The sequence below is a fragment of the Paramormyrops kingsleyae genome, chromosome 23 (genome assembly GCF_048594095.1).
Source record: "Paramormyrops kingsleyae isolate MSU_618 chromosome 23, PKINGS_0.4, whole genome shotgun sequence".
Taxonomy (NCBI): domain Eukaryota; kingdom Metazoa; phylum Chordata; class Actinopteri; order Osteoglossiformes; family Mormyridae; genus Paramormyrops; species Paramormyrops kingsleyae.
Window position 1 is genome coordinate 20,129,610 of NC_132819.1, and position 27,634 is coordinate 20,157,243.

At 46.9% G+C, this 27,634-nt stretch overlaps 1 protein-coding gene and 1 long non-coding RNA gene across 3 annotated transcripts in view; one reads left to right on the plus strand and one right to left on the minus strand.

Moving 5' to 3' along the window:
- Window positions 1-22,727, minus strand: part of rims2b (regulating synaptic membrane exocytosis 2b) — a 78,422-nt gene extending 55,695 nt beyond the window's left edge. For both annotated transcript variants that reach the window (XM_072705397.1, XM_072705396.1), the window contains exons 1-4: window positions 22,344-22,727; window positions 21,593-21,771; window positions 10,135-10,345; window positions 2,611-2,900 (exon numbers count right to left, since the gene is read on the minus strand). In XM_072705397.1, the coding sequence (XP_072561498.1) occupies window positions 2,611-2,900; window positions 10,135-10,345; window positions 21,593-21,759 (668 nt within the window). In that variant the 5' untranslated portion in view covers window positions 21,760-21,771; window positions 22,344-22,727. The remainder of the gene's footprint in view (window positions 1-2,610; window positions 2,901-10,134; window positions 10,346-21,592; window positions 21,772-22,343) is intronic.
- A 3,203-nt stretch (window positions 22,728-25,930) lies between these two features.
- Window positions 25,931-27,201, plus strand: LOC140581905 (uncharacterized). Its single transcript, XR_011984950.1, has 2 exons — window positions 25,931-26,229; window positions 26,433-27,201. It is a non-coding gene; the product is annotated as an uncharacterized lncRNA (long non-coding RNA).
- Window positions 27,202-27,634: the final 433 nt, after the last annotated feature.

Genomic DNA, 27,634 nt, shown 5'->3' on the forward strand with positions numbered 1-27,634 from the left:
AGTTACCATGGGCCGTATTTAGCTGGAGGTCAGGCGAGACTTTAGGCTGCAAGGAGGATTATGGGACTTAGCTGATTAGCGACTGGCTGCCAGTTACCAGGTGGCAAATGCAGCAGCAGCACTGGGACACTAAAGGCTCGTTATCCCTCGTCCTGCCGTCGCCACGTCTAACTGACCCACGAACACAAAGAGCACAACCAAGAAGCCGACACTGTCCTGTAGCACCTCCGCATCCTGGAACCTCCGATAAGAAAGGAACAGAACTGGTGCCAAGCGGACGGCGCCAGCGAGATCTCCACCTGGGCGCTTGAGGGTGAGGCATTTATGCCAGCCCAGATTAGCACAGAAAAGGGAGAAAGTCGTTGATTAAATGTGATTAAGAAGGGATGGCTCCATTCCAGAAGGGGGTGCTCACAGCTCTCTGCCCGACACGAAGGGCCAATCAGGGAGCGGGACTTTACGGGAAAAAGAAGTCAGAAGTCTGCCCAATAGAGGACACATGTCTGTCATTGGTTGACTAGAGTAGAGGGTGGGGGGAGCTTAGAGACACATATGGTCAGTGGCACAGCAGGGATTTGCCCAGAAGAGAAAGCTCCACCCAGAGCAGCCGAGTGATTGTCAGATCCCTTCCAGAAAAATCCATCAAATCCAATCTGTTTGGCTGCTAATTCAGCTCTCTCTCTCTCTCTCTCTCTCTCTCTCTCTCTCTCTCTCTCTCTCTTCCCTGTATATTTTAGCTTGATAAAGGGATTTCACATTTTTCCCCCTTGTTGTGAAGTAGCCTCATTGTGCTGAAGGTTAATAGTTATAATCTGAGGATGGGACCTGAAGACAGGCCACAGCAGAGCAGTGATCTCACTAGTCAGACACACGCAGGCGCACAGGGGACAGCCCCAGAGTTCAGCCGCAGGACCCCAGGCATTGGTCCAAAGAGCATTCCAGATGGAAGCCACAGGAGACACTGCAATACCGTATGTTTCAAGCAGCATCATCCACCACTAAGCACATCGCCACCTGCAGGCTGACCCCTGCAATTACATTTTTATAATTCTCCAGAGCCAAGAATGATCAGAATGGGGTACAATTTTTGCTTTTGTCAGAAGACAAACTGAGCGCTTACAACTGAGAACAAGCATGGTGTTGCAGATTTCCAGTGTTTATTTGAACTATCAAATCAACTGGATGACAAGTTGATTTGCCTGTTGAATCAGCAGAACCAGTTACAATGATATGATTCACTGACAAGACAGATAAAGCCTACCAGCCATCCATCATCCAGCTGCTTATGCAATACAGGGTGGTAGAAAAGACAGAAAAATAATGATCTAATAATGATATTTCACTTGTATGGGGAGACCGTCCCAAGTGGCAACCATCCCCCCTCAGTGACACATTGGCACCCCCCAGCTGTCAGGCGGCCTCAGATTCCTCCCACACATCAGCTGTATCTCCCTGCTCACGGAGCCAGCACCCCCCCATACACAGCACCTCCATAAACGGCTGGCTCATCTTCACATGCTAATATGTAAGGTGTGAGAGGCTGCAGATGACACTCCAGACCCCTCCTGCTCGGAGCCTTGGAGGCGCATGGAGGAGATCGTGGTTTAAAACGCCACGATTATTCCAGCTTATATGCTCACGCCGCCGTACACAATCTATGTGAAACACCACAGCCCCACGAACCTGGACGTAGAAATAGTGATTGTTATTTATCATACATATAATAATAAGGCATTAAGCAGATCCCATCGCCAGAGAACAACCAGGACAGAAATAGGAAACCAGAGTAGAGCAGCAATGCTTTATTAATCCCCCTGTGGAAATTCTCGTTTCCCAGTCTTGTTCTCCAGGTGACACATATATGCAAGGGCAGCAGACTTAGGGTCACAGTGAAGGTCCAGCCACTTTGTGACTTCCAGGGAGCTGGGGGTTAAGAGCCTTGTTCATGGGCCCACGGACACGAGACCGCTGCCAAGGCAGGGCTGGAACGGGCGGCCGTGAGCACAGGCTCCGAGGCTTAGCCTGCTGACCGGCCCCAACACATGACAACTTATTTAATACAATTTAGGGTCACCAGTGTATGTGACTGCAGGAGGAGACCCACATGCGCAGGGAGGTCGTGTGATCTACACCCTCACACTCTGTTCAGTAGACCCACTTTAAAACCTGCATTTACTCACTAATTTACAATTTTGAATGCTGGCTAGCAAACTCAGCTATTCACTGATGACTTGCTTCACTGATGATAAATATACATCAGAGCTTCCCCCCTCGCATGTGATCCCATACTGTTTGCTGGGTTGAAGCTGCATCATCTGGCCAAGATGACAGTCATACACCTATCCGCCTTGTCATTTAGCGTCACGATGCTGGCTGATGGAATTCACCTGAGCGTTCACCAGCTCTGAGGCTGATCATCGAGAAGATTCACACTGAGCAATAATGACACAGCCATCCAGAGGCTGGTCTAGAGACCATCGAGAAGAACCACCCAAGGCATCGATCGAAGGAGTCACATGTTTTGAAGTTTCACCATGAGGAGACCCTAGACACAAACCTGAACAACTAAAGCACCCATTCCGGGCCCTCGCCCCCCCTGCAGCTTCTTACCTCTCAAGGGGAGATTCATCCAGACCAGTGTGTCTCAGCACAGAACCATTTTTGAGGGATTCCTGCCGGTGCGGCCCGGACGGCCGGCCTCTGTCCGGCGCCGACCCGTCTCCTGGCTGGCCCTGCAGCTTGGCCTTCTTCTGCTGTGGCACCTCCTCGAGCCGTTGTCCCCGGGACCCCTCAGTGCAGCCCGGGAACTGAGCCCCACTGGAAACCCTGCTGTAGAACCAGGCCCCCGACTTGGTGAGGATTTCCTGCTGCTTTCGGCACAAGTTGCACACCCACATCACCTGCATACAAAGGGGTGAGTTTAGCCTCCAAAATGGACAACTTGCTTGCATCGTGTAATCATTCACTGCAGTCATGCAAATATATTTAGAATAAAACATCAAGACTCTACAACCAGGAAAACAGATTAGGGACTATATCTTATCCCAGCATCCCCCAAGGGCCTGCCTGCCTCTATTATACCGTATGTGTGTTTAGGGAATCTGAAGGGCTGTCGAGTTTGAAACCAGAGCAGGTGGTGGCTTTCACAGCAAACAGGATGTTACCTAACCAGTGTACAAGTCAGTGCTGAGGCCTGCAGACAGAAGAAGTCCTGGCTGTGATACTGTGATACTCCCAACAATACTTCAAACCACGATGCTCCTAACGATACTGCAAACCACGGTACTTGTAACAATGCTTCAAATCATAATACTCCCAACAATATTCCAAACCACGATCCTCCTAAAAATACTTCAAACCACAATAGTCCCACCAATACTCCAGACCACGTTACTCAAAATAACCCTCCAAACCACAACAATCCCAGGGATACTCTAAACTATAATACTCCCTACAATACTAAAATAACGATACTCCAAATGATAGACTCGAACCACAACATTCTAAATGCGCTTCAGCCTACCAGACTCTACGGGTGTCAGTATTCAGCATTTTTATACATGGAAATGGCATCTGTGGACACTGAGCACATCCACAAAGCAACGATGTCAGTCGAAGGAGAACAAGGTGAGTGATAACAGACAGTACGACAGGCCACACTCAGGCGTGCAGCCAGAAATAAGCACATGTTGAATTCACGACTGCCCAGTATCGTGAGAATCGGCATTAACACACAAGGTCACAGCCCTTGGGCAAAGAGCCAGAACAGAATGGACAGCAAACTGATGGCTTTCTGACAGGGTGTGGACACTGTGACAGATTGCCACCTTTCTCCGCCTTTGGGGACAGTCAACCCATTAAACCCACAATAAGGCGGGAACAGAATCGCCGGGCAGAAATCAACCCTTCCCTTCTCCAACACCACAACAAGTAGAGCTCAGCTGGTCCAAGTGCATCTGTGCTCCTGGGACTATGACCGCGAAGGACCTTCTCCCGGGTTTGCAAGCCGACAGCAGAACTTCGTCAAGTCAGGACCCTCATGAAGCAGCCAGAGTGCACCCAGGAGACGACAGCCTCATTCTCTCATGCACACAGCGCTTGGGCCAGATAACAGGCCGAACAAATAAGGGAATAATTCACAGGCATTGGGCTTTAGTAATAACCACTTTTCACCAATTAAATGCGTCCATCTCAGCTCAACAATAAAGTGAGAAACTCACTCAGGGCTGGATGATGAACAAAAACCAGGTGGCATGGAATGTAAATTAGGGACTACATGGGTTTAACAAACACAGGGTGGAGGCAAAAATAAAACTGGTGCAAGCATCTGATCACCGAAAGAGTAGAACGGAGGCCGAGGCCAGACTTGAAGGCCTGGGCAGGTTTAGGGGCGGAGTGTGGCTCAGTGAGTCAGGCTGCCATGCCTGTGATCAGAAAGTCATTGGTCCAAATCCCAGAGTCAGCAGAGTGGTTTTACTGATGAGCCCTTGAGCAAAACCCTTAATCCTGAATTGCTCCACGGACTGGCTGAGCCTGCCTTCCCAAAATGTATTTCGCCTTGGATAAAAGCATCTGCTAAATATTTTAAATCTTCTGGGGCAAGTGAAAGGAGGGAAGGTCTCATATAAGGACCAAGAATACCCCCCCCCCCAACCCTGCCTCAAAAAATAATAATTTAAAAATAATCATTCTACTATTAGCCGAACGTGCAGCAGCAGAGAACACTGTGGTTTTCATTTGGGCTTCAGGACCAGGATGAAGGTGCCCAGCTAGATGCCTGAAGAGCAGGACCCATCAGCCAGGTGCGTACGGTATCACCCCCGCGGTGTCACGGCGGGCGGGCTGGCCATGTTCACGCCGTCTCACCCGCTCCACACGTGGTCCATGAAAATTTAATGAGCTGCTAATTTTAGAGGAGAGCAGCTGAATGGACCACAGACACCTCCGGGTTTAAGATCCATGTTCGAAGACATCCATAATTAAGAAGTTAATGCTTATACCCAAGTAGGTACGCACCCCATCCGAGCCTTTACAGAGGTCACTGGTAAATGCCCTGTTAAATGAACTGTTAAAGAACGAATCCACTCATTGTTCATGAATATAAATCAACATCATTATCAGATTGCTCAATTTGCAGTTATAATTGTACTTAAAATAACATATTTTCCATTTATACAATCATACATTCATTTTATTAAAGATACATTTCGAAGCTGTGATTGCAAATAGAAGCTTTATCAAATTAAACTGTGAAGGTGGTTGTTTACGTGTAAACGCAGTGTTCTCGCCTGAAATGGCCAGTTGTATTTTCATATCTAATTTTGATTTAACCCGAATGTGGAAATAAAAAAAGCAGAAACTCATTATTGTATTATATTCTAAAAGGATTATATTCAGGTTGAAGTCAAGGCACCGGGTAGGTTACACTGAGTCTGCAAATGCGTGCATTTCATGAAAAAACGCTTCATTTTTACTTATGTGATCGCTCTTAAATTTCCCTTTTCCGACGCGTCAACAAATTATATTTGTTTGATCACTTATTCGGCCGTCGGAACAATACAAATACATACAATAGTACGATCGTGTCCAATAATATATGCATCAAACTGCAAATTATTCTTATACTACTAAATAGGCTACACAACGTTTTATTTGAAGACAATAATAAAGAGAACGAATGAAATAAGCCAGAAAAAGCGAAATAATTTACGCAACAAAAATCAGTATTGTAATCGGATAAAACATTCTGCATGGATGTCTCTATAGGATACATATTTAGCATTAAAGCCCAGTTTAAAACACGATACATGCACGATGACACGTTCTCACTGCATCTCCTTACATGATGTCGGCGGCTCCATGCTGCCTCCCCCGGGAGGGACCCCCGAGCTTCACCGCGGGCTAGGAGACGCTCAGTACCGCGGACAGCTCCAGGCGCTTCTCACGGCTCTCAAAGCACAGTCACTCCGGCTCAAAGGAGGTCTGTATCACCCCTGACTACAATTCAGGCTCATAAGCAACTAAAACCGAAACTTTAACACTAGAAAATAATCCAGATGAAGGCACCTTGCAAGACTTTACGCATTGTTGCCTACTGATAAGCAATATATTGTAAGCAAGAGGGACTGTAGTAATGTTTTCTCTATTCGTATATTACTAGTTATGTCCTCATCTATAATAGATGGAGGCGTTACTAGTCTGCCACTGAAGCCAAGTGCAGCTCATTAAGATTGCAGAGCGTCCCTCGCAATGCCAAGCGATCCAGGTCCCCCAACAAAACGCCTGTGGACAGCGAGGTTTCCGCTCCACATCCACGCGTAGAAGATGGAAGAAACACGGCCCATCAGAGCTGGGGGGTGGGGGGACGCGTGGACGTCTCGCTTCCACATTTCCACAGCGTTTATTGTGTTTCTGTTCCAGTTCCTTTTTGTCTTTGTTAGATTCGTTTGATTTTTGTGCAGAAATATGGTCAACCTGTTTTTAACGTGCACTGTAATCAAATTTTATTGATTGTAAACCATTCACTACGCCCAGAGAGAGAGAGAGAAAGAGGGGTGGGGGGGTGCCATCTATTTCTAAGCTATAGCAGCGATTCTCTGAACCACACACGCAAGTTTGTCTTTCGTTTTCTAGGATTTCACCCTTATGGGGACTCAGATCCTAAGAAATACAGGACGAAATCGCTAAATTGATTTAGAATAATAATTTTTCATTGCGGGCTGAGACAAAAATAGGGTCTGGGGTCTAAAATCACCTATATTGCACATGACATAAAATTGAAAATGAAAGCTAGCGAGTCTAGATGAAATGAGTCCGGGATGTAAGTTCTGGATGATGCAGCCTGACGCAGGGTGACCACAGCACCTTCTCGTTTCTCAGGCCTGGAATCACAGAGCTGCCCCCTTTCCCTAATCCCTGATCAAACAACCTGCTTCTTTTACTGTATATATAGGCTGATCATAATTCTTCCATGTAAGTCGGACTGGCACACTGATAACCGCTAACCACAGATAATCTACCCGTTTGACAGACGCAAACAGCGCTAATGCAGCTGTCCAGACAGACAGTTATATTGCGCGGTGAGACAGGATGTTGCTCTCAACTATAATCAAGCGCAGAATCCTGAGGAAGCTTAACTGGATAATTCAATAAATTATCTTCTACATTTCCACCTAATACGCTTTGTTTCTGACCATACATGAAGGTACCAGGATTCCTGCACAACACAAATTAAAATTCACTCATTTGAATCCTGCATTCCTACAGTATGCGCAATATTCAGTGACTGACACTAAGGACTGAAATATTTATGGCAGTTCAAAGAACACGATCTGTCTCTAAGCACCGGATGGACAGAAAGCACTGCTTTACCAAGTGTGAAACGGGCCAGAACCGAACGGCGCTCCTTTCGAGAGGGAGCGACACCAACTGTGTTCATTTATAGATGTGCGTTAGTCTGGATTTCCAGATTTTCCCCCGAAGACAATTAACACGCTGTCACTTTCTGAACTCACAAAGGGCGCAGTGACACTGTCAGATTAAGTCGTATTAGGGTTTGGCGTGGAAGAGTCTTCCCCCATAGAAACACTGAGTGCTGAAGATGATTGGAGGAAGTTATAGAACATTCTAGAAAAAAACACCTGAAACGTGCAGAACACAGCGGTCCCACGTCCTTGAAGTTCGTCTTGCCGCGTGCTGAACAGGGGCAAACACACAGACACATTAGCCACTAGGGCCTGAAAGAGAATCGTGTCATTCAGCACCGCTGCAGGGCAACCCAATCCACGGCCCATCGGACCACGGGGACACGTGCCCGGCAACCGGTAACATGGCTCAGCACCATCTTGCCCATCTGGTCGGCGGATACCGACTCGGTATCCGGCCGCACGGCCAGGGCTCCATGGGACAGGAAGGGACAGGAATGAGTCCCAGCAAGTCAGCAGGGCTTTTAAAAATGCATTTACGGCCGTCCCAGGCAGCAGCGAAAGAAATGCTTTTAAAAATTCAGGAGATAAACGATGATCATCTATCATGCATTCAGCATGAATGATTATTGCGCAGACTTATGGGTTTCAAGGGCTGATCCGTCTCACGCCTCGCACTGCGCCCTCTGTATCACACAGGGGTAACGTTACCCTGCGCGGACTGAGTGAGCGCTTTTCCTTTGTGCTGCCCCCAGGGGGCGCCAAAGTCAAGAGCAGCGGGGTGACTGCTAGTACCTTTTTTTGGTTTTGTAAGACAGGTGTATCTATCTCTTATAAAGCGTAGGAAACACAACTCGCATCTTTATAGACAATTGTAATTGGCTATGCTTCGGATTCTGATAAAATCTAAGCCTCGGGGTCACATTATCACAGAGATGTGACTGCAGACCCAACATCCATTCGGGAGACAATCTGTCAGCATCTTTAACAAACTCATGAAAGATCAAACGCCACCACAGGGCTGACAGATAGAGGGGGCTATTCAGATGCCAGTTCACTTAAAGCACACATTATTACTGGGCAGAGATCAGATCCAACAACGTGCAGGTATGAATCACAGCTCAGTTTGCGCCTGGATGCACAGACAGCCCAGAGGCAACATTAGCTGCCGTGTGTTTTGCTAATTTCAACTGGATTATGACGCTGACTGTCAGTATGTCTGTATTGCAGGGGAAAGTGAAACAAATACATTCATTAGGGAAACAGACACATAGACAGGAAGATATAAACAAAACTGAAAGGAGAAAAGGAGAGTCGCTAACCACTTTGTCCTCCTGTTAGGTCCCCGGTGGCATGGAGGCAGCGGAAGAAGGGGGAGGGGGGGCAGAGAGGGAGCAGCGTGAATGAAATCAGCACGTTTGGACACGTCATTCTGTGACACAGCAGAGAGCGAGCGGCGGAGAAGCTGGGTTCAGCAGAAATCAGTCACATGACGATCGCAGTATTGAGAAGGGAATAAAGAGGAGAGAGAGGGCCTGCAACAGTGCAGCAGAAAGGCATTCTGGGTATGTATGCATTCTGTGAGACTGGCTCCCCCATGTGGCCACTCACAGATAGTACTAAGTAAACATTTGTTTTATTTATAATGTAAATCTAAATAATGTATATCAATCAAATGGTGACACAGAGGGGAAATATTCTCTCTTCTTTATCCTGAAATGTACACCGTATAAGTAAAACAGTTCAAACATCAAGGGATCTTTTTTTGGATTATGCTAAGGGACAGGAAGCCGCAGCCTATCAGGCATGAACCCAGACAAAATAACAAGGCCGAACATGTGTGCAGGTCGGGAATCAAAATGAAAATGTCCACAGAGCAGAATTGGCCGAGCGACTCATTCTAGAAAGCTCAGTCGAGTCAGCCCTGGCCAATCTCCCAGCCAATCATTACTATTTATAGGCCAATTGTATATTTAAAGAATATTATTTAAAGAGGACTTTTGCAGTGGAAAATAGGTGTTTCAACCTGGGTTAAAAAGGTTGTTGATAATTAAATCTAATTTATTGTCTGTGTAATTTTATTGTGAGTAGAGACACGGTGATATAATTAACCCTTGAGATTTTATGACAATGTCAAGTTCGAGTTTTTAGGTCCATTTTGTAAAAACTCCGACAATAAAGCCTACTTTTTAAACCATCTCTATTGGTTTAAATTTCTATGTTGAATGTTCAGTCAAAGCCAAAGAACAGGAAACATGCGAAGCACTTCCAATCAGAAACAGCTTTGTCTGTGATGTCACTTCCGGGTGGGCGGATGTTATTACCATATGCACTCATCTGCACCGACACATTAAGTTTCCAGTACAGTAAATCACAACGAGATATTTAAAGATGTTGTTTTCTTGAACTAAATCACTCGGAATGTCTACTGGCAGCTTTTTACCAATCTGGAGATTGAAGATGGACTTAAGAGAGAGGCCATTTATCATGGGTTCAAGCTGAGAAGGAAAATGAGGCAGGTGGAAGGTGAGCATGGTGAGGTCCAGCTCTGAGGCGGAGTGGAGTCAGAGAATGCAAGGGGGCGGAGCAGCCGGGAGGGGGTGGAGTCAGGGGAGCAGGTGGGAGGGGCATGGAGTGGGATGGCGCAGGGGGGCGGGGTGAGGTGGAGCTATGTTCAGCACTGTAGGATGGGGTGGAGCGGCCTCCCTACCTTGTTCGAACGCAGAGCCACTCGACCCCCACATCGTGCACAGAACTTAGTTTGGCAATAAGAACAGATGTGGCCACATCCATCGGCGAACTTGGTTTTGTGGCAGATGCCGCAGGTGGGCGTGTCGGCGTTCTGCTCCGGCTTCAGCTGGGCCTCCTCCCCCAGCTTCTTCACCTGGTCCTTGTACATCTCAAACTGCTGGTGCAGCTTCCTGCAGGGGGCACCGGGGAGCATTGTAAGGGGAAGACGCCCACACGCGAACACAGGCACACGCATACATACACACACACACACACACACAATTGTTACAGTGACATCCTCTTGAGTCTCATTTGAATGCCACTAGTGCTTCAAAACCTCATTCCGGCAAAACTCAAAACCTGACAAAAAGTGAAATTAAAAGCTTTTTAAGCCATTACTGGTGTAAAAGAGTGTTTGATTTGATAGAGCATCCAGACAGTGTCTGTTTCTCATGATTTGCTTTTCAAAATCCACCCTCGCAATGGGAGAAAAATCTGTAAACAGACAGAAGACAAACAGCTGCCGATATACTGATCTGGAGAGATCTACTCTTGTGCAAAGGGGAATGAGCGCCTGCCCATTCACCTCATTTTTACACACAAGTCATCTCAACCTGCTTATTTACAGCGTCAGACAGAGGAAACACCATAACTAACATACACATAAGTAACACCATAACTCTTTTGTCACACACCCTTTTCCTGGAAGGATAACACAAAAGATTTTCAGTTTTCAGTCTCTGTGCTGCACTGGAGTTTGTAGGTATATATAATTCAACCCCTCCCCCACTCCTACACTATGATGTAAAGTGGAGTTGGTATGAATGGAAAATACATCATGTAAGTCATCGGAAGGGTACAGCTCACTCTGCCTGTGTCCCCCTCTGCCCTCTCACAGCCTGCGGAGGTACCGACCCAGCAGAACCCGCCCTGGCTGGGTGAGAGTGGACAGAACACAGCAAACCTAACAGTTCCTGAGAGACGTCACTCTCATCTGCAAGACAGCCTCGATGATGACGTCATGCAGGCAAAGATCAAAGGCTTGTGTGGTTCATTTCTGGATGTGGAGGATCTGATGAGTAAATGTGAGTAAGTGGGATGTGCAGAGCAGTTTAGGGACTCCACATCTGACCTGGACATTACTTAGCGTGATGTTATTCATTTGTAAGGAATCTGGTACCATGTGACAGCAAGACAATCGCACAGTTGAGCTCTTTCAGAAGGAAAATGGCTCGTGCCAAACGCAAAGCACGAAGTGGTAATGACACTGTGAAATCCCATAAACACCTCATCCAAGCATAAAAGTGTGATTGGTGCTGCTAAAAATCGGATGGTGGCATGATAATAACGAGAGAGCGAGTGTGAGGCTTAGGATCATAAAAACTGAAGGTAGTACACTGAGTACTAGGGCTGGGGAGCTAACTAGTTTCGGGGTTCAGACATACAAGTGCTGCCCCCTTGTGGAGGGCGCTGTAAGTGAAAGCTCTCGGGCAACACACCGGATGTGCTTTGACAGTCTTACTTACAGTTCGGGCTCCTTCTCGACTGGGGACTTTTGCTGGGGCTGAAGAACGTTATTTACCAGCTCGGCGATCCCACTAAGGGGGAGCCACCTGTCCAAACAAGCAGACGATAGGTCCTGAGACGCGCCCACACCTCCCCCAGCACTGCCGGGCCAGGTCACATGGCAGGGGGGTAGGGTTAGTCAGGAGGCCAGGAACGACAGCGGAAACGGAGGCAGCGGAGGAGGGGGAAGCAGAAGCTGTGAGGCGAGGGCCGGGGGGGCCAAGGGGCCGGGGGCCAGGGGCTGGGGGCGATTCATGTGTTTGCTGGACTGCTACTAGTTTTTCTTGGCCAATTTCAGTTGGTAAACAAAGGAAAGCAAAGTGTAACCAGCTCACACGTGGATGCTGTAAGAGACCAGGTGTAGCTCTTACAAGCCAATCAGGCAGCAGATGATGCACAGCGATATCGGGGTAAGAGAGACCACCCCCCATACCTGAGGAGGCCACGGGAATGACAGGGCACAAAGCAGCAGACAGGCGTGTCTGAGCCTAGAGCATTCTGGGTAATCTGTTACTTACTGTGCTGACTGTTGCTTTGATTCTTCTTTGTCCCTAGAAAGGGAAGTTTGCACGGTTCAGTGCACACACACATACACATGGTGAAAGGTTGAAGAGCACAATAATGACACGAAACCAGGGAAAAACCAGGAATAACAAGGCATAACCAAGAATATCGTCACAGCACTGTGACGGTTCTGCGTCATGACTGGGCGGGACTCTGACGCCCTTAAATGGAAATCTGCAGGCTTTTCAATCACAAAAAAGAAAAAAATAAGATCACCATGGCAACGGGTGCCGCCAGTTACCACTGGGGGGAAACCTTAGCAATCAGACTGCGGTCACATACACTTGGTACAGGAGCAGCCTGAAGCCACTGTCACTGAAGCCGGAGTGACAGAAACATCCCCTAACCGTCCATTCGGTGTAAGAGAGCAGAAGCCACCTTGGCAGTAGGCAGAGGTGACAGCTTCAATTCAGACTGTCACGACCAGCGTGTTTCAGGGTTACCGGCCATGAGGAGACACCATCATGGTTTGGGATTCCGTCCCCCTGGTGACCATGCATGACTTCATGTTCGAATCCACCCGGTCACCCCCTCCCCTGCTGCTTTGACCTCACACTGCCTCACTGGACTGAGGTTCTGTCACCTCGTGGAAGTTCCTTCTAGCCCAGTGGTTCTCAACCCTTTTTGCACCGCGACCCAATTTTTACCACACCAGCTCAGTCGCGACCCTATATCGAGTATAGGTCTAAATTAACGCTTTGATCAAGCACACAGTGCACTCTGCAATTAATGCCAATTAATACCTATCACACAAATCTGATTGGATGTGTCAGTGAATTTTAAATTAAGCATCGTAGATCGTAGATTTGGCTTCGTAGATTGGTTGAGTATTCAGTAGTTTTGTGCTAAGCAGTTGCAGACCCAAGAGCGATTTATATAGGTTAATACTAGGATTGGGGCTGGGAAATCTGATCGTGGGTCAGCACAGAAGTTTGCTGGTTTTAAAATGCTTACATTTCCAACTCTGCCGTGCGACCCTTTCAAATCTGTTGGGTCGCAACCCACAGGTTGAGAATCGCTGTTCTAGCCGACTGACTTTCACAACTTAAATCTCTGATCCTAATTCTTAATTTATCTCTGAGAGCAAAGATCAGGGTGTCAGTCAGTTGTGTCCACACAAGGAATGGGGGGTATTAGGAACTGATTGGAGGGGGGGCCTTACAAGCACTATTTTTTTCCAATCCACAGGAGTGGCCCTGATCCCCTTCCAGAACATTCCCATACATGATATGAAATCTCTTTCAGAACAAAGGACAGAGGAGGAAAACACCAGTTCTATGAACCTTGATCCAAGATCTAAGAGCACACATGGATATTGGACTGACAGTTTATATCCACTAGGTGGCAATAAACCAAAAATTCTCTCTTCACATCAATAAAGTGTACCCTCTTCGGCTCTGTGGCAGCCCTATGCGCTTACATTCATCTACTCCGTCATTTCAAACAAGCCAGTTAGATTTAGCAACTGGTAATTTGACTGGAGGATCAAGCCCTATACACCTCATTCTGATGATCCTGTATATCAAACCTGTCACAGCATCCAATAAACACTGCTGGAAAGTGACAGCGGTCAGTGAAGAAGACCCGTGAACCAGCCTGTCTTCAGGAAGGGCATCACGCTAGATGTGAAGACTATGGAGCGATGTCTCTCAGCACGACGCTGAGATGAAGGCCTCTGAATAGAAGGTTCTTAAAAGGCTCAGAGGTTACTGGTGTGGTCACACTGAGCATCACCTCAAACACTAAGAATCGTATTCCCCAAAACGCCGTATTCCCCCGGCATCACCGTCCCCAAACACCTGGAATCTCGTTCCCCAAACACAGGGAATTGTGTCCCCCAAACATCAGGACTCTCGATCTTCGAACACTGGGCATCACGTTCCCCAAACACCAGGAATCGTGTTCCTGAAACGGCAGGAATCTCACTCCTCAAATGTTAGGGATCGACTCGCCCAAACGTGAGGATTTGCAATCCCCAACACCAAGCATCACGTTCCCCAAATGCTGTGAATCGTGTTCCCCCAACACCAAGCATTACGTTCCCCAAATGCTGCGAATTGTGTTCCCCCAACCCCAAGCATCACGTTCCCCAAATACTGCGAATCGTGTTCCCCCAACACCAAGCATCATGTTCCCCAAATGCTGCGAATTGTGACCCCCAACACCAAGCATCACGTTCCCCAAATGCTGCGAATCGTGTTGCCCCAACACCAAGCATTACGTTCCCCAAATGCTGCGAATCGTGTTCCCCCAACACCAAGCATCACATTCCCCAAATGCTGCGAATCGTGTTCCCCCAACACCAAGCATCACGTTCCCCAAATACTGCGAATCGTGACCCCCAACACCAAGCATCACGTTCCCCAAATACTGCGAATTGTGTTCCCCCAACACCAAGCATCACGTTCCCCAAATGCTGCGAATCGTGTTCCCCCAAAGACTGAGCACCATGTTCCCCAAACACTGCTGTACTACCATAACATCAACCTGCTTCAGTACATCAAAGGTATGATCTGATCTGATCGTAAGATTAGCCTAATCTGGCAGCTTAGAGGAACAGCCCCCCCCCCCCCCTGCACACCGCGTTCCGAGGTCAAGGTCAGAGCCAAGCCTGGAGCCCCAGGGGCTGCTGGCTTCGACTCCAGGAGCTGCAACTTCCTGTTAATGCAGGAAGTGACCACATCAGGCCTCATAGCAGTGGGCAGTGTTTATTTTTCAATGTTTGTGGTAACAGATTCACACTCATTCTTATTACCAAACAAATGTCAATTATTATTTAATATACTTATGAAGTGTATTACTCACTAACCAAATATATAACATCTATAACACAATGTGCATCATGCTCTGTTCCTAACATACAGCCTGATGTGCAGTTTAATTAGCCAATTAATAATTAGCCTTTTTCGGGACGCCTTGGTCCTTGCATCCCCTGCAGCTCACAGCCAGGGTTATAATACCTGGATGTGTGTCCAGATCGCACAGGCTGACAGCTGCTTGCTGCTGAAAGCGATCAGCAGCTACTTAACCTGCCCAGGGTGGGGGAGCATAGGCAGTACGCACTCACATCAAGTGGAGGGGGGGGGGGGGGAAAGGCACGCAGGTGTCCCTTGGGGCATCACAAGACCAGCCAGAGGAAGCTGGGGCAGCCACCACGTCAATGAGTCAATTTACTACAGGCTTTACTACTCATTTACTACAGGCTTTGACTGTTATATGCATCATAGATATCCAATCCAAAGTGCAAGGTATCCATCCCACTGATATCTCAGAGATATCCAATCCAAACTGTGAGGTATCCATCCCACTAATACCTCAGAGATATCCAATCTAAACTACGAGGAAGCCATCCTCACTCAGAGAGGACCTGCAGTGACCCAGATGGTCCATAGAACTGACCACAGACAAGAAGCGGTGATCTCAGCCCATAAAGCGCTGCTTTGAAGCTGAGGGCATGTGCAGCTCTGTGGGGGACAGCCGGTCATGTGACCTCACTATGATGGGAAATACCAGTGCTTAGCCTTCCTAATGACTGATGACAAATTTGTTTTTTAATCACTGCATATTACAATGCATGTAGCATCTCTGTTCGTTCACAGGAAATCCGTAAATACCAATATTATTCAAATTACAGTTATCTCCAAAAAAGTTGTCATTTCCGGGTCTTTTTCAAGGACAGAGAGTAGCATGAGTGAGTGAGTGCTTATGGGAAAGCCCTGTCGCAGGGCAGGAAGAGAGCCGCCCGCACCGGCACCCGCATGATCACCTGACCTGTCAAAGGAGACGCTAAAAGCCATGGAAGCAGCCATTAGCCAGCTGCCGTTCGCTCCCAAGGAAACACACAAATGCTCTTTTAATTTAGCAGCGGCTCCTGGTGACCGGCACCCAGAGCCGCACCTGGTGCGAGCGGGCGTGCAAGAGGGCAGTGCGGGGAGGGCGGGCAGAGCGGAGAGGGCAGGCGGAGTGGAGAGCCAGCCAGCTGGCACACTGGCACGGCCCGGACACCATTTAACACTTACAGTGATCCCACGGGGCTGGAGGGAGCTGACTGGAGGCAGGGGTAGATAGGGGGCCGGAGGGAGCTGATTGGGAGGACGGGGAGATGCTCGGAGGTCAGGGAGAAGGACAGGGGGAGCTGGAGGGGTCGGAGAAGAGGCCAGCAGGAGCCAGGGGGAGCTGGGGGATCGAAGAGAAGGTCAGGGGGAGATGGTGGGATTGGGGAAGTTTAAGAGGAGGCAGAGGGGAGCTGGGGGGAACCATGGAAATTGGGGAGGACGCAAGGGGGAGCCGGTGGGAGCAGGGGAGGTCAGAGAGGAGCCCAGGGAGAACCAAGGGGAGTTGGGAGGAGCTGAGTAGGAGGCCTGAGGGGTGGGGTGGGGGGGGGGGGGGGGTCAGGGGAGCTGGGAGGAGCCACACTGCCATTAGCAGGTCCGTCTTGGCTGAATACTGGGATTCAGATGACCAACACAAATCACAAAAAAAAAAGCGACGTGTCACTTAATTACTTTATAAGCAGATATCATATTTTCACACCTCCTCCAGCTTCATCTAGTTGACATTCAGACTGTGCCCAAAATGATCATATGCTATTCCTCTCTATTTTGATGGAGCTGACATGTAGTGATGATATTCACACCTACACAAGCTGCTCGGACAGAAATCTCAGCCTCAGCATGTAAACGCGGACCGAAGACCGACCCGCCATCACTCGAGCAGCTCGTCCAGCCGCACACGCCGCTGTCTGGTCCCTGCTTTCACTGGCAACATATCAAAATCCATAGACACCCTCTGTGTCAATTCCCCTTCCACATGGCCAGACGCCCTGTACACCAGATGGACATCATGCCGTAGATGCAGCAGACCACAGGCAGAGCTACTGATCAGCCGAGGAATTGTGGTCTGTGCTGCATACGGGACTGTAGTTTGCACTGTGGTCCGGACTGCTCTTCCTGCAGATGCTAAATGCGCGAGGCCCATCAGACAGGGTCCAGCTGAATCCATATCTATCCAGGTCAGGATGGATCATGAGAGTCTGACTCAACAGGACTGAAGGCCATAGCTCTGAGCTCTGATCGCAGACCTTGGTTCTAAAATGCCATTTTCAGACCTAAGGTGATGCCATTTTGTGCTTCTTAAATCAAACATCGGGAAGCCAGCCAAGGTCCCCCGACACATACACAACACAGCACCCAATGCTTCAAATACTGCCTGCTAATAATAGGCTGGTATACAATTAACCCTCAGATTAATTCAGGCCATACAAAGGGCAGGTTTCCCCAGGGGCATATTGACAAAAGCAAAACTGAGAATTGATCCTGAAAAATAAAGGTTGCCAAACAAGTACTAAAAAACAACTCCTCCCTTCCATCCAATCACTATCAATAATCAGGCAAAAAGGATGGATTCTAGAAACTCTCCCAGGGTGCTATGCAGCCCCACACCCTGGAGGGGGCGCTGTAGTGCACTCACACGTGTTCACCCTGATAAATGGGGCAATCCTGCACACTCGTCACATACAACCACCACGCTGAGCCACCCTCGAAGGTTTTAGAGATTGTGCTTTGAGAACGTCACCCGCTGCAGTCAAGGAGACACCAATGACAGTTCATGCACCTGCCCATTGGTTCAATGATGCCCTTCGAGTCACCCTCAAAGCCTCATAGCCATGTTCCAGGATGTCACTATACGAAGATGAGAAGATCACCTGGTGGTGGACCTCAGCTTCGCATGACGGCCAGAGAAGGAAGGTGAGGAGACAATGGCTGTTGCCACCAATTACGGCTGTATAGGCAGCAGTAATGTTTGACAGCACTCAAACCATGCATCTCTGCCGGCCCCCTGTTGGCCATAAACAGTCACTACACTAAATATTAAATAAATAAAGCAACTGACCAATGGTGCAATCATGATCCTTTGCATCAGTATACCATCGCAAATGCCTTTGGGTTTATAACTTCCCATGTATGTCTGCAGGTATACGCTGAAACAAAAAATCAGCAGGTCCAGTAGGAGAGTCTCATGGGGCAAGAAAGCAGAATGTTTGATGGCTCTGGTGCCACAAGATGGGCTCGGAACCTTCCGGATCAGTCAGCCGTGAGGGATGGAGCACCTGCTGTCTCTAACTGTGGTCCAGTTAGCTTTGCTTTGCATATTTCTGTGAGGTTGTACAACAACCATTTCAGCACACTATGCTTTTATGCTTTTATAGAAATTGAACACTGTCACCTTTGGTACAAAAATGATTTTTGGTTTTCCTTCATAAAAGAGAAAGCCTGATGCTGAATGAGACAATATGGAAGCAGTGTCTTCTGTGATGTACGAATGTCCCCGTTAAGGCCGAGGCCTATACTTGCTCTGCCCCATCAAAGAAGGGTTAGAGTCAACGGGTTAGAGGTTATGGTTAGGGGTTAGGGTTAACCTTAACACTATCAAAGAAGGTCACCGCTGGAGTTGAAGGATCCAGGCAGCCACTTCACCCATGATGATTCACAGAGGATTGGCTGAGGTGGCCACGTTGACACAGTAACATGGACCCAGATATTGACTCACAACTTGAAAATCATCTAGCAGTATTCAGCATCCACTACTTCTTGCTGCTTGGCCCGCACTGAGAAGAGCCTGAGCAAATATTCACTCAGCATCGGCTCCTCAGCCTAAGCACTGCTGTATGTCTCTTTCTGTGTTTGTGCTTCTGCTGCATTGAGGAACGCAGGTCTGGTTCTGGACAGTCTATGTCTCTCTCCTTCACATGCCTTTGATTCAATTCCAAGGTGAAAGCAGGTTCTCTGGAAGAAGCACCGCTGTTTGTCTCTTTCTATGTTTGTGCTTCTGCTGCATTGAGGAACGCGGGTCTGGGTCTGGACAGTCTATGTCTCACTCTTTCACATGCCTTTGATTCAATTCCAACTGTCCATTTGTGGTTTCCGACCACACTGAGTGAAGCAGCCTTTGAAAAATGAACAACAGAATAACAAAAACCCAGCAATTAATGGCAAGTGTGTCATTCTGCAAGATAAAGAGGGACAGTCTGCTGGCTGGCTTTCGTTTTTTGCAGAGATGTGCTCTCGTAATGAGAGTCCACCATCATGGCATCACTTTGTTATGTCTGAGACAGCGTTGAAGAGCCAGGCCTGCAGGCACCCGGGGCTGGTCTACGCGTCGTAGCTGCGCTCCGGTGCCGAGGGGAAGCTCATTTTCTCCCAGCAGTGTAAGGTCATACGATAGTGAGGGAGATGTTTCTCTGGTGTCATAGGTAACCGAAGCAGCACCTTAAACACACCAAAGATGCTAAATGATATTTCAGGAAGCTGCAAGTGTCAGTCACAATAACAAAATGAAACAATGCCATCCAGTGCAACCCATTTAACCCTGTCCCATCTAACCCATCAAACCCGGTCCCATCTAACCCATCAAACCCCTCAAACCCTGTCCCATCTAACCCATCAAATCCCTCAAACCCTGTCCCATCTAACCCCTCAAACCCTGTCCCATCTAACCCATCAAATCCCTCAAACCCTGTCCCATCTAACCCATCAAACCCGGTCCCATCTAACCCATCAAACCCGGTCCCATCTAACCCATCAAACCCTGTCCCATCTAACCCATCAAACCCGGTCCCATCTAACCCATCAAACCCTGTCCCATCTAACCCATCAAATCCCTCAAACCCTGTCCCCTCAAACCCCTCAAACCCGGTCCCCTCAAACCCCTCAAACCCGGTCCCATCTAACCCATCAATCCTGAGCCCATCAAACATATAAAATAATGTTATTATTTGTCCAGTAGGCATCAAGCAAAGTGTGAATGGCAGTTGTGCTGCTACTTTTTTCAAATGGATATTGTTGACTGAAATAAGTCAGACCAAGAATTGACTCTAAGATACAACCGTGCTGCTCCCCTGGGATTTGCTATGATGACCGAGAAGTCTTTACAGTCTAAATGCTTAGACCTCCAAGAAGCTCAGGAGCAAAGGTGCCATGAATGTCTGCCAGGTATTTTTATTAAGACTTGAAACTGCTTTTTACCAGTGACCGAGCAGGTTCGGACCAGGTTAACTTAATAAACATATAAGGAACTATGATACCAAGCCTGACTCACTCAGTACACATCACGAGTGCAGCGTAAATTCTCAACCGTACAGGCAGGAAACACGTCCTGACCTTTCAGCTAAAAATCCTAACCGTGAAACTTCGAAAGGCACAAACCCACTGGAATGACAGAATCTGGCTACCGAGTGTCCACCGTTCATAAGTCCCATCTACTCATTTCTTGACAGGTTCAGATGTAATGAATGACTCGTAACAAAACGCAAAAAAATGAATGAATATACCAATACAGTGGGATACGCGCGTCTTGTGCAACGTTAAGGTGTAACGAAGATCAAGTGCAGTAAAAATATCATCTACTGAGCATTTATCGCCGTTAATTTTTAATAATTACATTTTTAATAATGACATGCGAAGTAATTAATACATTGCTGTTAACGTCTTTCAATTACAACCAAAAAAAATAACTCTGATCAAAAGCTGATTAATTAAACCAGTCATTTTAAAATCTGATTATTTTCGTCTTGTCTGACATAATTTAACAGAAGCTATCAGCGCTAATAAAGCCTTTTGCATGGTTCAGGTCAAAATGAGGAGTTATTCAGTCGGTCGCATCTGAAGTCGTGGTATTAAAGCCGATGAAATTTTATCCAGAAAGCGCCGCTAAGATAAGTAAAGCGGCTCCACCTTAAAGCGGAGCGGACAGCGCCGTGGTGCTGAAAGCGCACCGGGAGACGCGCAGGAGCGCCGCTCACAGCCATCATCATCATCAACACCCTCATCACCATAACAATAATGATAATAATAATAATACATAGCGTTCATGCCCCTAACCCCAGGGCAGCTCCTTCGAGAGCATATCAACGTGCTATCATCCGCAATAAAAGGGGGCTTGATAGGATTTCTAAGCGAAGATGGCGGCCGTTGCTTCCCCAACCCAAAGGCATCAGAAAAGCCAGTGTATGTGCGCTAGGAATGGGTGCAGCACATCGCGTCTGCACACTGAAATGCAGCGGGGCTGCGCCATCAGTGCCAATTAAGAACCGTGCGCCCCCCCCCCCCCCCCCCCCGCCTGTCCCCAGCTGTGTGGCCGGGCATCATTGCCAAGCTGGGGCATCAGCACGGAGCTGGCACCGCAGACGCGTTTCCATGCCGGATTGAACACGCTCCTTGGACCTTGAGACCCGGACAGAGGAGCTGCGGCGACCCGACAATCACTGCAGCAAAGCTGCCGGGGTTCAGTGCGGGCAGCACACGGCTTACTTCAGCATGGACTGCTCCTTCTCCTCCTCCTTCTTCTGCCGGTCCATGACGGCCAGAATGATCTTCCTCTCCTCCTCGGTGAGGTGGCTGAGGTCCGGCATCTCCGGCAGGACGGCAGCCGCAGGAGGAGCGGCGGGGCCGCCCCGGGGCCCGGGCGGAGAAGACATCTTTAGATCGGACTGCGAAATGATCAGCCATTTAAAACATGGAATTCAAGAAAAAACATTTTTTAAATAATTGATAATGAAATGTAATATAATCCCCATATTTTCACGACGTTCCGCTGTCAAAAAACAATTCTCAAACAGCTCTGATTGTAAGAAACAATCGCCGTGTTTATCATTTGTTTATCAAATATTGATTTTTTTTCCCCCCACGTACTGAGTCGGACATATGTGTGAGCATATCACACGCATGATTAATGCACGCAAAATGTAACATCAGCTGGAGCATGGATACGCACGGTCGGGGTAAGCACCTCTCACTTAACGCCGCCCCCACTCCCCTTACACCAAATCTGTGTCTTTCCAGGTAACTGGAAGCCAGCGAAATGATGGCAGAAAATCAGGATTTCATTCACATCCACATGGCATTAAAGGCGAGCACAGAACCCGTTGTAGATGATCTGCATGGAAAGCGCGGCTTCCCCTATGTGAAAAAGCATTTAAAAGGACACGCACGTCGCTGGCAGCTGTGAACACCGGAGAACCGCTCGGTGCTGCATATGCAGGCATTTAAAACGAGCCCTTACCTTTTATTTGCCACTCATGGTAAATCCCGTCTAGCCCATCGCCGTCCTGCCTATTTGCACTCTGCGGCGGTCGCCTTTTGGTCCCTTTTCATCGCCTCCTCGCCGATTTCCTCCTGCTGTCTCTTATCCCGCTCGTTAATTCTTGGATACTTCTTAAACGCACAAAAATGGATGCAAAAAAAAAAGGAAAAAAAAAATCCCGACAAGGCAGGTAGGCGGAGCGATGGAGAGACGCCGGAGGGGGCTGAGCGGGTCCCGGAGAGGCGAGCGGAAGAGCAGAGCCGCGGCTCCTTTATTGACAGGCGGGGCGATCGCACTGAAAACGCGGACTGGACGAGCCAGGTAGAGGAGATGTAGAAGCCTGGGAAAATATCAGCGAGTAAAGCGGCCACTGCCGCTTTGTCAAAGCGCCATATGCATATAGGCCTATATATACCCGGCCACCGTAAAAGCTCATCAGGACGCGAATAGCCGACACATTGTCCCTATTTAACCGAGAAGACGTGCAGCACCGCCTGCTCGGGGTTCCACTTACTGGACCGTATCATCTTCATGACGTGACTAATCAATTCAGAATGTGTTTGCGCTTGAACCTCTTTATTTTACTAGCTCGGTGTTATATTCCCCTTATGTTTTGTTCCATTTCCGAGCAAAGACGAGTGAAACCATAACTGGGAAAAGCAAATTTTGTCCATTTACGTCACTGCCTCACTGTTGTACTTCTTACGGGTCTCAGAAACATTATTCATTTTGTCAGTGCAGTATAGGAGAACAGAGCTGTATGATGCCTAAATTCAAACAGCGCTGGAAATATCCTCCGGTGCCAAAATGGGTATAGATTGTCTTAATAGCCTATACCTCCCCTTACTACCATCACTCAAAAGCCAGCTGGGCATTTCAGTCATTCAGTTTAGGAAAATGTTGCTCGACATCGTTCAACTGATTATAAAGACTGCAGTAAAAGGTTGAGAAGCGATTATTCTAACGCGTTCAGCCGGTTTGCTCGTTCTTGCCTTCAGTAATTGCGATTAGAAAGATTAGTATAAGTATTGATAGAAATATATACAACTGACAGCCTCGCACTCCGGCTAAGCTGTATGTAGTAATTCAGCAAAATTAGCATACACACGTGGCTGCTGTATGACCTCATTGACTGCACGTATATAGTATACCAAGAAATATATTTCATGGTCCCATGTAGATATTGATCTTCATACATGTATATTTCGAGGTATCGAGCGCAACCTCTTCGAAATGAACAAGCCAGGTCTGGTTATGTGAATTCAGAAATCGAGCGATGGTGTACGTGTACAGTAATTTCAAAATGATTCAAATAACGATTCTGGAAACGAGCACGATTTAAGAGCCCGTCCGAGAAGCCTCACGGGGCTTTTACTATAATTAAAAGCAATGATTTTTAAATTTAATTTGCTTAAGAAAAAGCAGATAGTTGCTGATCTTGTTGAAGCAGACTGCTTCCCTTGACAAAACAAGAGTTTGCACTCGTTAAAAAAAGTTACTCGCAGAGATCGGTGCAAAATCCCAAGTTTAACGATGGCGACAATGACTGCGGGTTTTTTATGCTCCTGGCTTCGGAAGGCAAATGTCTTTTTCGAATAAATAAATACATAAACTTATCATTTACAAATACGACTCTGTTTCATATGCAAAAGACTTTTATCCATCCATCTTCCAAGCATCCAGTAAAGGTGCATGAGGTCCAATAAAGTTGGGATAGGCTACAGCCTTGACAGAGCGCTGGTGCAGCGTAGGACAACTACACACGCGCGCGCGCACGCACACACGTTAGTATTCATATGTCTGTGGGGAGCGTCCAAAAAAAAATCTAATCCCAAGAAAACCTTAACCCCTACCTAGTCTTAACCTTAACCATAAGTAACCAAACAAAATACAATGCGTTTTTAGTTTTTTGATTACGTTCAAATTTTTAAAAAATATAAAATTGAGGTTAGTTACATGTTTTTATCACATGGTGGGGATATCAGGTTCCCACAACGTAATGATTACAAACACATAGACATAGACACACACAGTACTGGCGATTTTAAAATGCCAGTTCTCCTAACCGCATGTGTTTGAGCTCGACTTAGACGGGAAGAAACAGGAGCACCCAGAGGAAAACCACACAACACGAGGAATACATGTGTACACCATACACACGGAGCAGGGGCGAGATTCAAACTTCCAGCCCAGTGGGGGGGGGGGGGACAGCGCTACCCATAAGCCACCATGTAACTGAGAGCAGCGCTTTTATTGCTTATCTAATTACTAGGCATCGTCATTCTACGAGAGTTTTGCTACTGGTGTTGAAACGCCACAGAAGCAAGGCCGAACATTGTGCTCGCACTAATTTACCATTATGCTCGTTACCAGTTTACTGTGTCCATCCCGCATTTCCGCTGCTGACTGTTATCAGGTTGTTAGCGCGTCCCTGAAACTTTACTAGGACCTTTTTAAGGCAACACAACTGTACGTCAAAATAATCTCCTATTTGCAAAATATCACTATATGTTCCAAATTAATGATTATTAAATACCCAATTAAGTAAGAAGTTGAAAAAATCATGACAATTTATCACTCTAAAGACAATAATTAATACATTCATGTTGAATGGTTACATATAGCATATCTTTAAATAATATCTATAATGTCGTACTTTTTTATTTAGCTGATGAATTAATACTAAACAAGTGTTAAATTGTTCCCATGTACAGAGCTAGATATTCCTCTGTAGTTGTGTATATGTGTTTTTAAAAATATTAATTAGCTCGTGGGAAAATACACATTATCACATATTAAAATATATACGTTAATTAAAAATATATGTCGTGTAACAGCATTTCATAATTCCAATTGCCGCTCGTTGGCACCACCTATTGGGTAGTTAAGACATTACATTCAAAATACATCGTGTTTTCATTATGATCTACATTTATCTATTTCCGTGAGTATGTCTTACAGTAAACCATTATTTCTTTATAAGCGCGGTTAGTTTTAACTCCTCCTAAACATCTCATGTATCCTGTATTCAAACAAAGTTTTATGTATAATTAAATAAATTATTTGTAAGACTAACATAACATAACCGGGTACAGCCATCCTTAGCTATGGACTTTTCTACTACACATTTCACTCCACAGCGTTATAATAGGCGTATAACACGATAAAAATTAATATTACCATAGAGTTATTTTAGATTTCGCAGTCGATTCTTATTTAGATTACTATGACCATCTACCGGTGTGGAAGAGTAACTGCAGTCAGACGGTATGAAAGACTGGGGGATGTATTTCATATTCTGTTTACCTCCAGTTTGCGTGGTGAATTCATAGTAGCCTATTGCAATATTAAAAGACGAGAGGGTGGAAAATTACGTGTAAAAAGCAAAAGTATTTTTAAAAATGGGTTTCTATAATTACACCAAAATATAGTGTTTATTACGTCCCTATCATATATCAAAAAACACAAATATTTCGACCCTTTGATATTGTGATACTAGTTATAATTGATCTCATAATAATGGGTAAGGTAGCTTGCGCGCTGCACTGTGGGATATGTAGCTTGGCATGACGTCGCACGTTTTCGTCTTGCTGACGCGCTGTCAAGCTTGCGGAGCTGCGGCTTGGGCTTTGCGGGATATATGTAGGTCTGCGCAGCGCCGCGTACATAGTGTTTCGGGTTTGACCGGCGCCGGTTCCACAGCTGATCACTCGATATGTGCCTCGGTGCAGAATAGCGCGGTGCCAGCAGCGTTTCTCTTCCTCTCCAACCTCCGATGCTTCTTCAGCCATGTGCGGCACGAAAATCTGGCTGCGGGGGGAGTGGTTGCTACTTTCTTTGGATCTTGTCAGAATCAGACTCGCAGGTGTGTGGTTTTCATTGCCGTGCAGCTGCAATGACACGGTGTACATAAGTGACAGATGGCTGGCTGTAAGCACTCAGATTAATACCCATCTGCCAGAGGTTTATTGTTAAAGGCTCGGGGAAACCCGCTTATCTTCAGTGTAGCTCAGTCGCACTGCGCCCTATGTGTTTCTAAAGTATGTATGTGGTTTGTAACGTTTGCAGCGAGTGGAGGACTGGAGCTGAGACCCCAGTACAATGGCATTATCCTTTAAAAGCATCTGGCGACTGGAGGGAATCTGAGGGCTGTACCAAGGTGTGACCCCTCCAACATCAGGGGAGCTGGAGCATCCTGCGGTCTCTGTTTTCTCTTGTGAGTGACATGTCAGGGCAAGTTCTGTACAGGTGTCTCCTACACTGCCTGAGCCAGTGAGGGATAGGCATCAAGGACAGCAATCACTGTGGTATTTGGCTTCCTGTGTGCTGGACGTGTTCCAGGCTCTTAATGAATGGCGTCTGATTGGGCTGGGCTTTCATGTAACAATATTATCAAGCAGCAGACTCTGTATGGGGAGCTTTTTATGTATGTAGGAATAAAAAACGATGTTCCTAACAATCTTTTCACCTAACATAACAGCACATATCACTATTGATATCCTTTATTAACAGACATAAAGCAGTTTTTTGAGAACTGGGTACTTTCAAGGTCTGTAGTCCACATACCTGCTCATTCCTGACAGCTCCATTCATGGGGAAAAAACAGCGGCAGAGCAGGCGATGGCCTGGGGCCCTGAGCTGGGAGGGGCCCTGAGCTGGGGAGGGGCCCCTCAGGACGGCCGACCGCGTAGTACATTGCAATGACAAATCTGCTTTATTTGTGTATTCTGTTTTTCACAAAAGTATAAATAGAGGTCTTGTGTTTATTAAATTCTCTTTGTTGATATTAATTTACACTTCACAGTAAAATAAATGTAATATTTCTGCTCGCCCATCATCTTATTGGCAGAGTCACTCCTGGACTCACACAGACAGCATGGATTAAAATCACACTCAGCTTTCTAACCTATTACTTGACCTTTAAAATCTTTTAGAAATGATTGCCATTTTTGCAGTGCTGCTGGAGTATCTGAGAGCAACTGATATATTGGAGCAGGATGTGTGTCATATTCAGGTTCCTCGTGTTGGAGAAGGTGAGGCGTTCAGAAAGATGGGACCCAGGCAGCACTGTAAGGAACAAGAATCACTTTCAATGTCATGGTGTTTTCTAGAATAGGCACAGCTGCCTTAGAAAAAATGGAAAGGAACATCAATTTATTAAACATTCATTTATTATAAAACAGGAATGGTCAAATTTCAGCAGAAGTGAGAATTTAAAGGGAAAATCAACGCTACCCATAAGCCACCATGTAACTGAGAGCAGCGCTTTT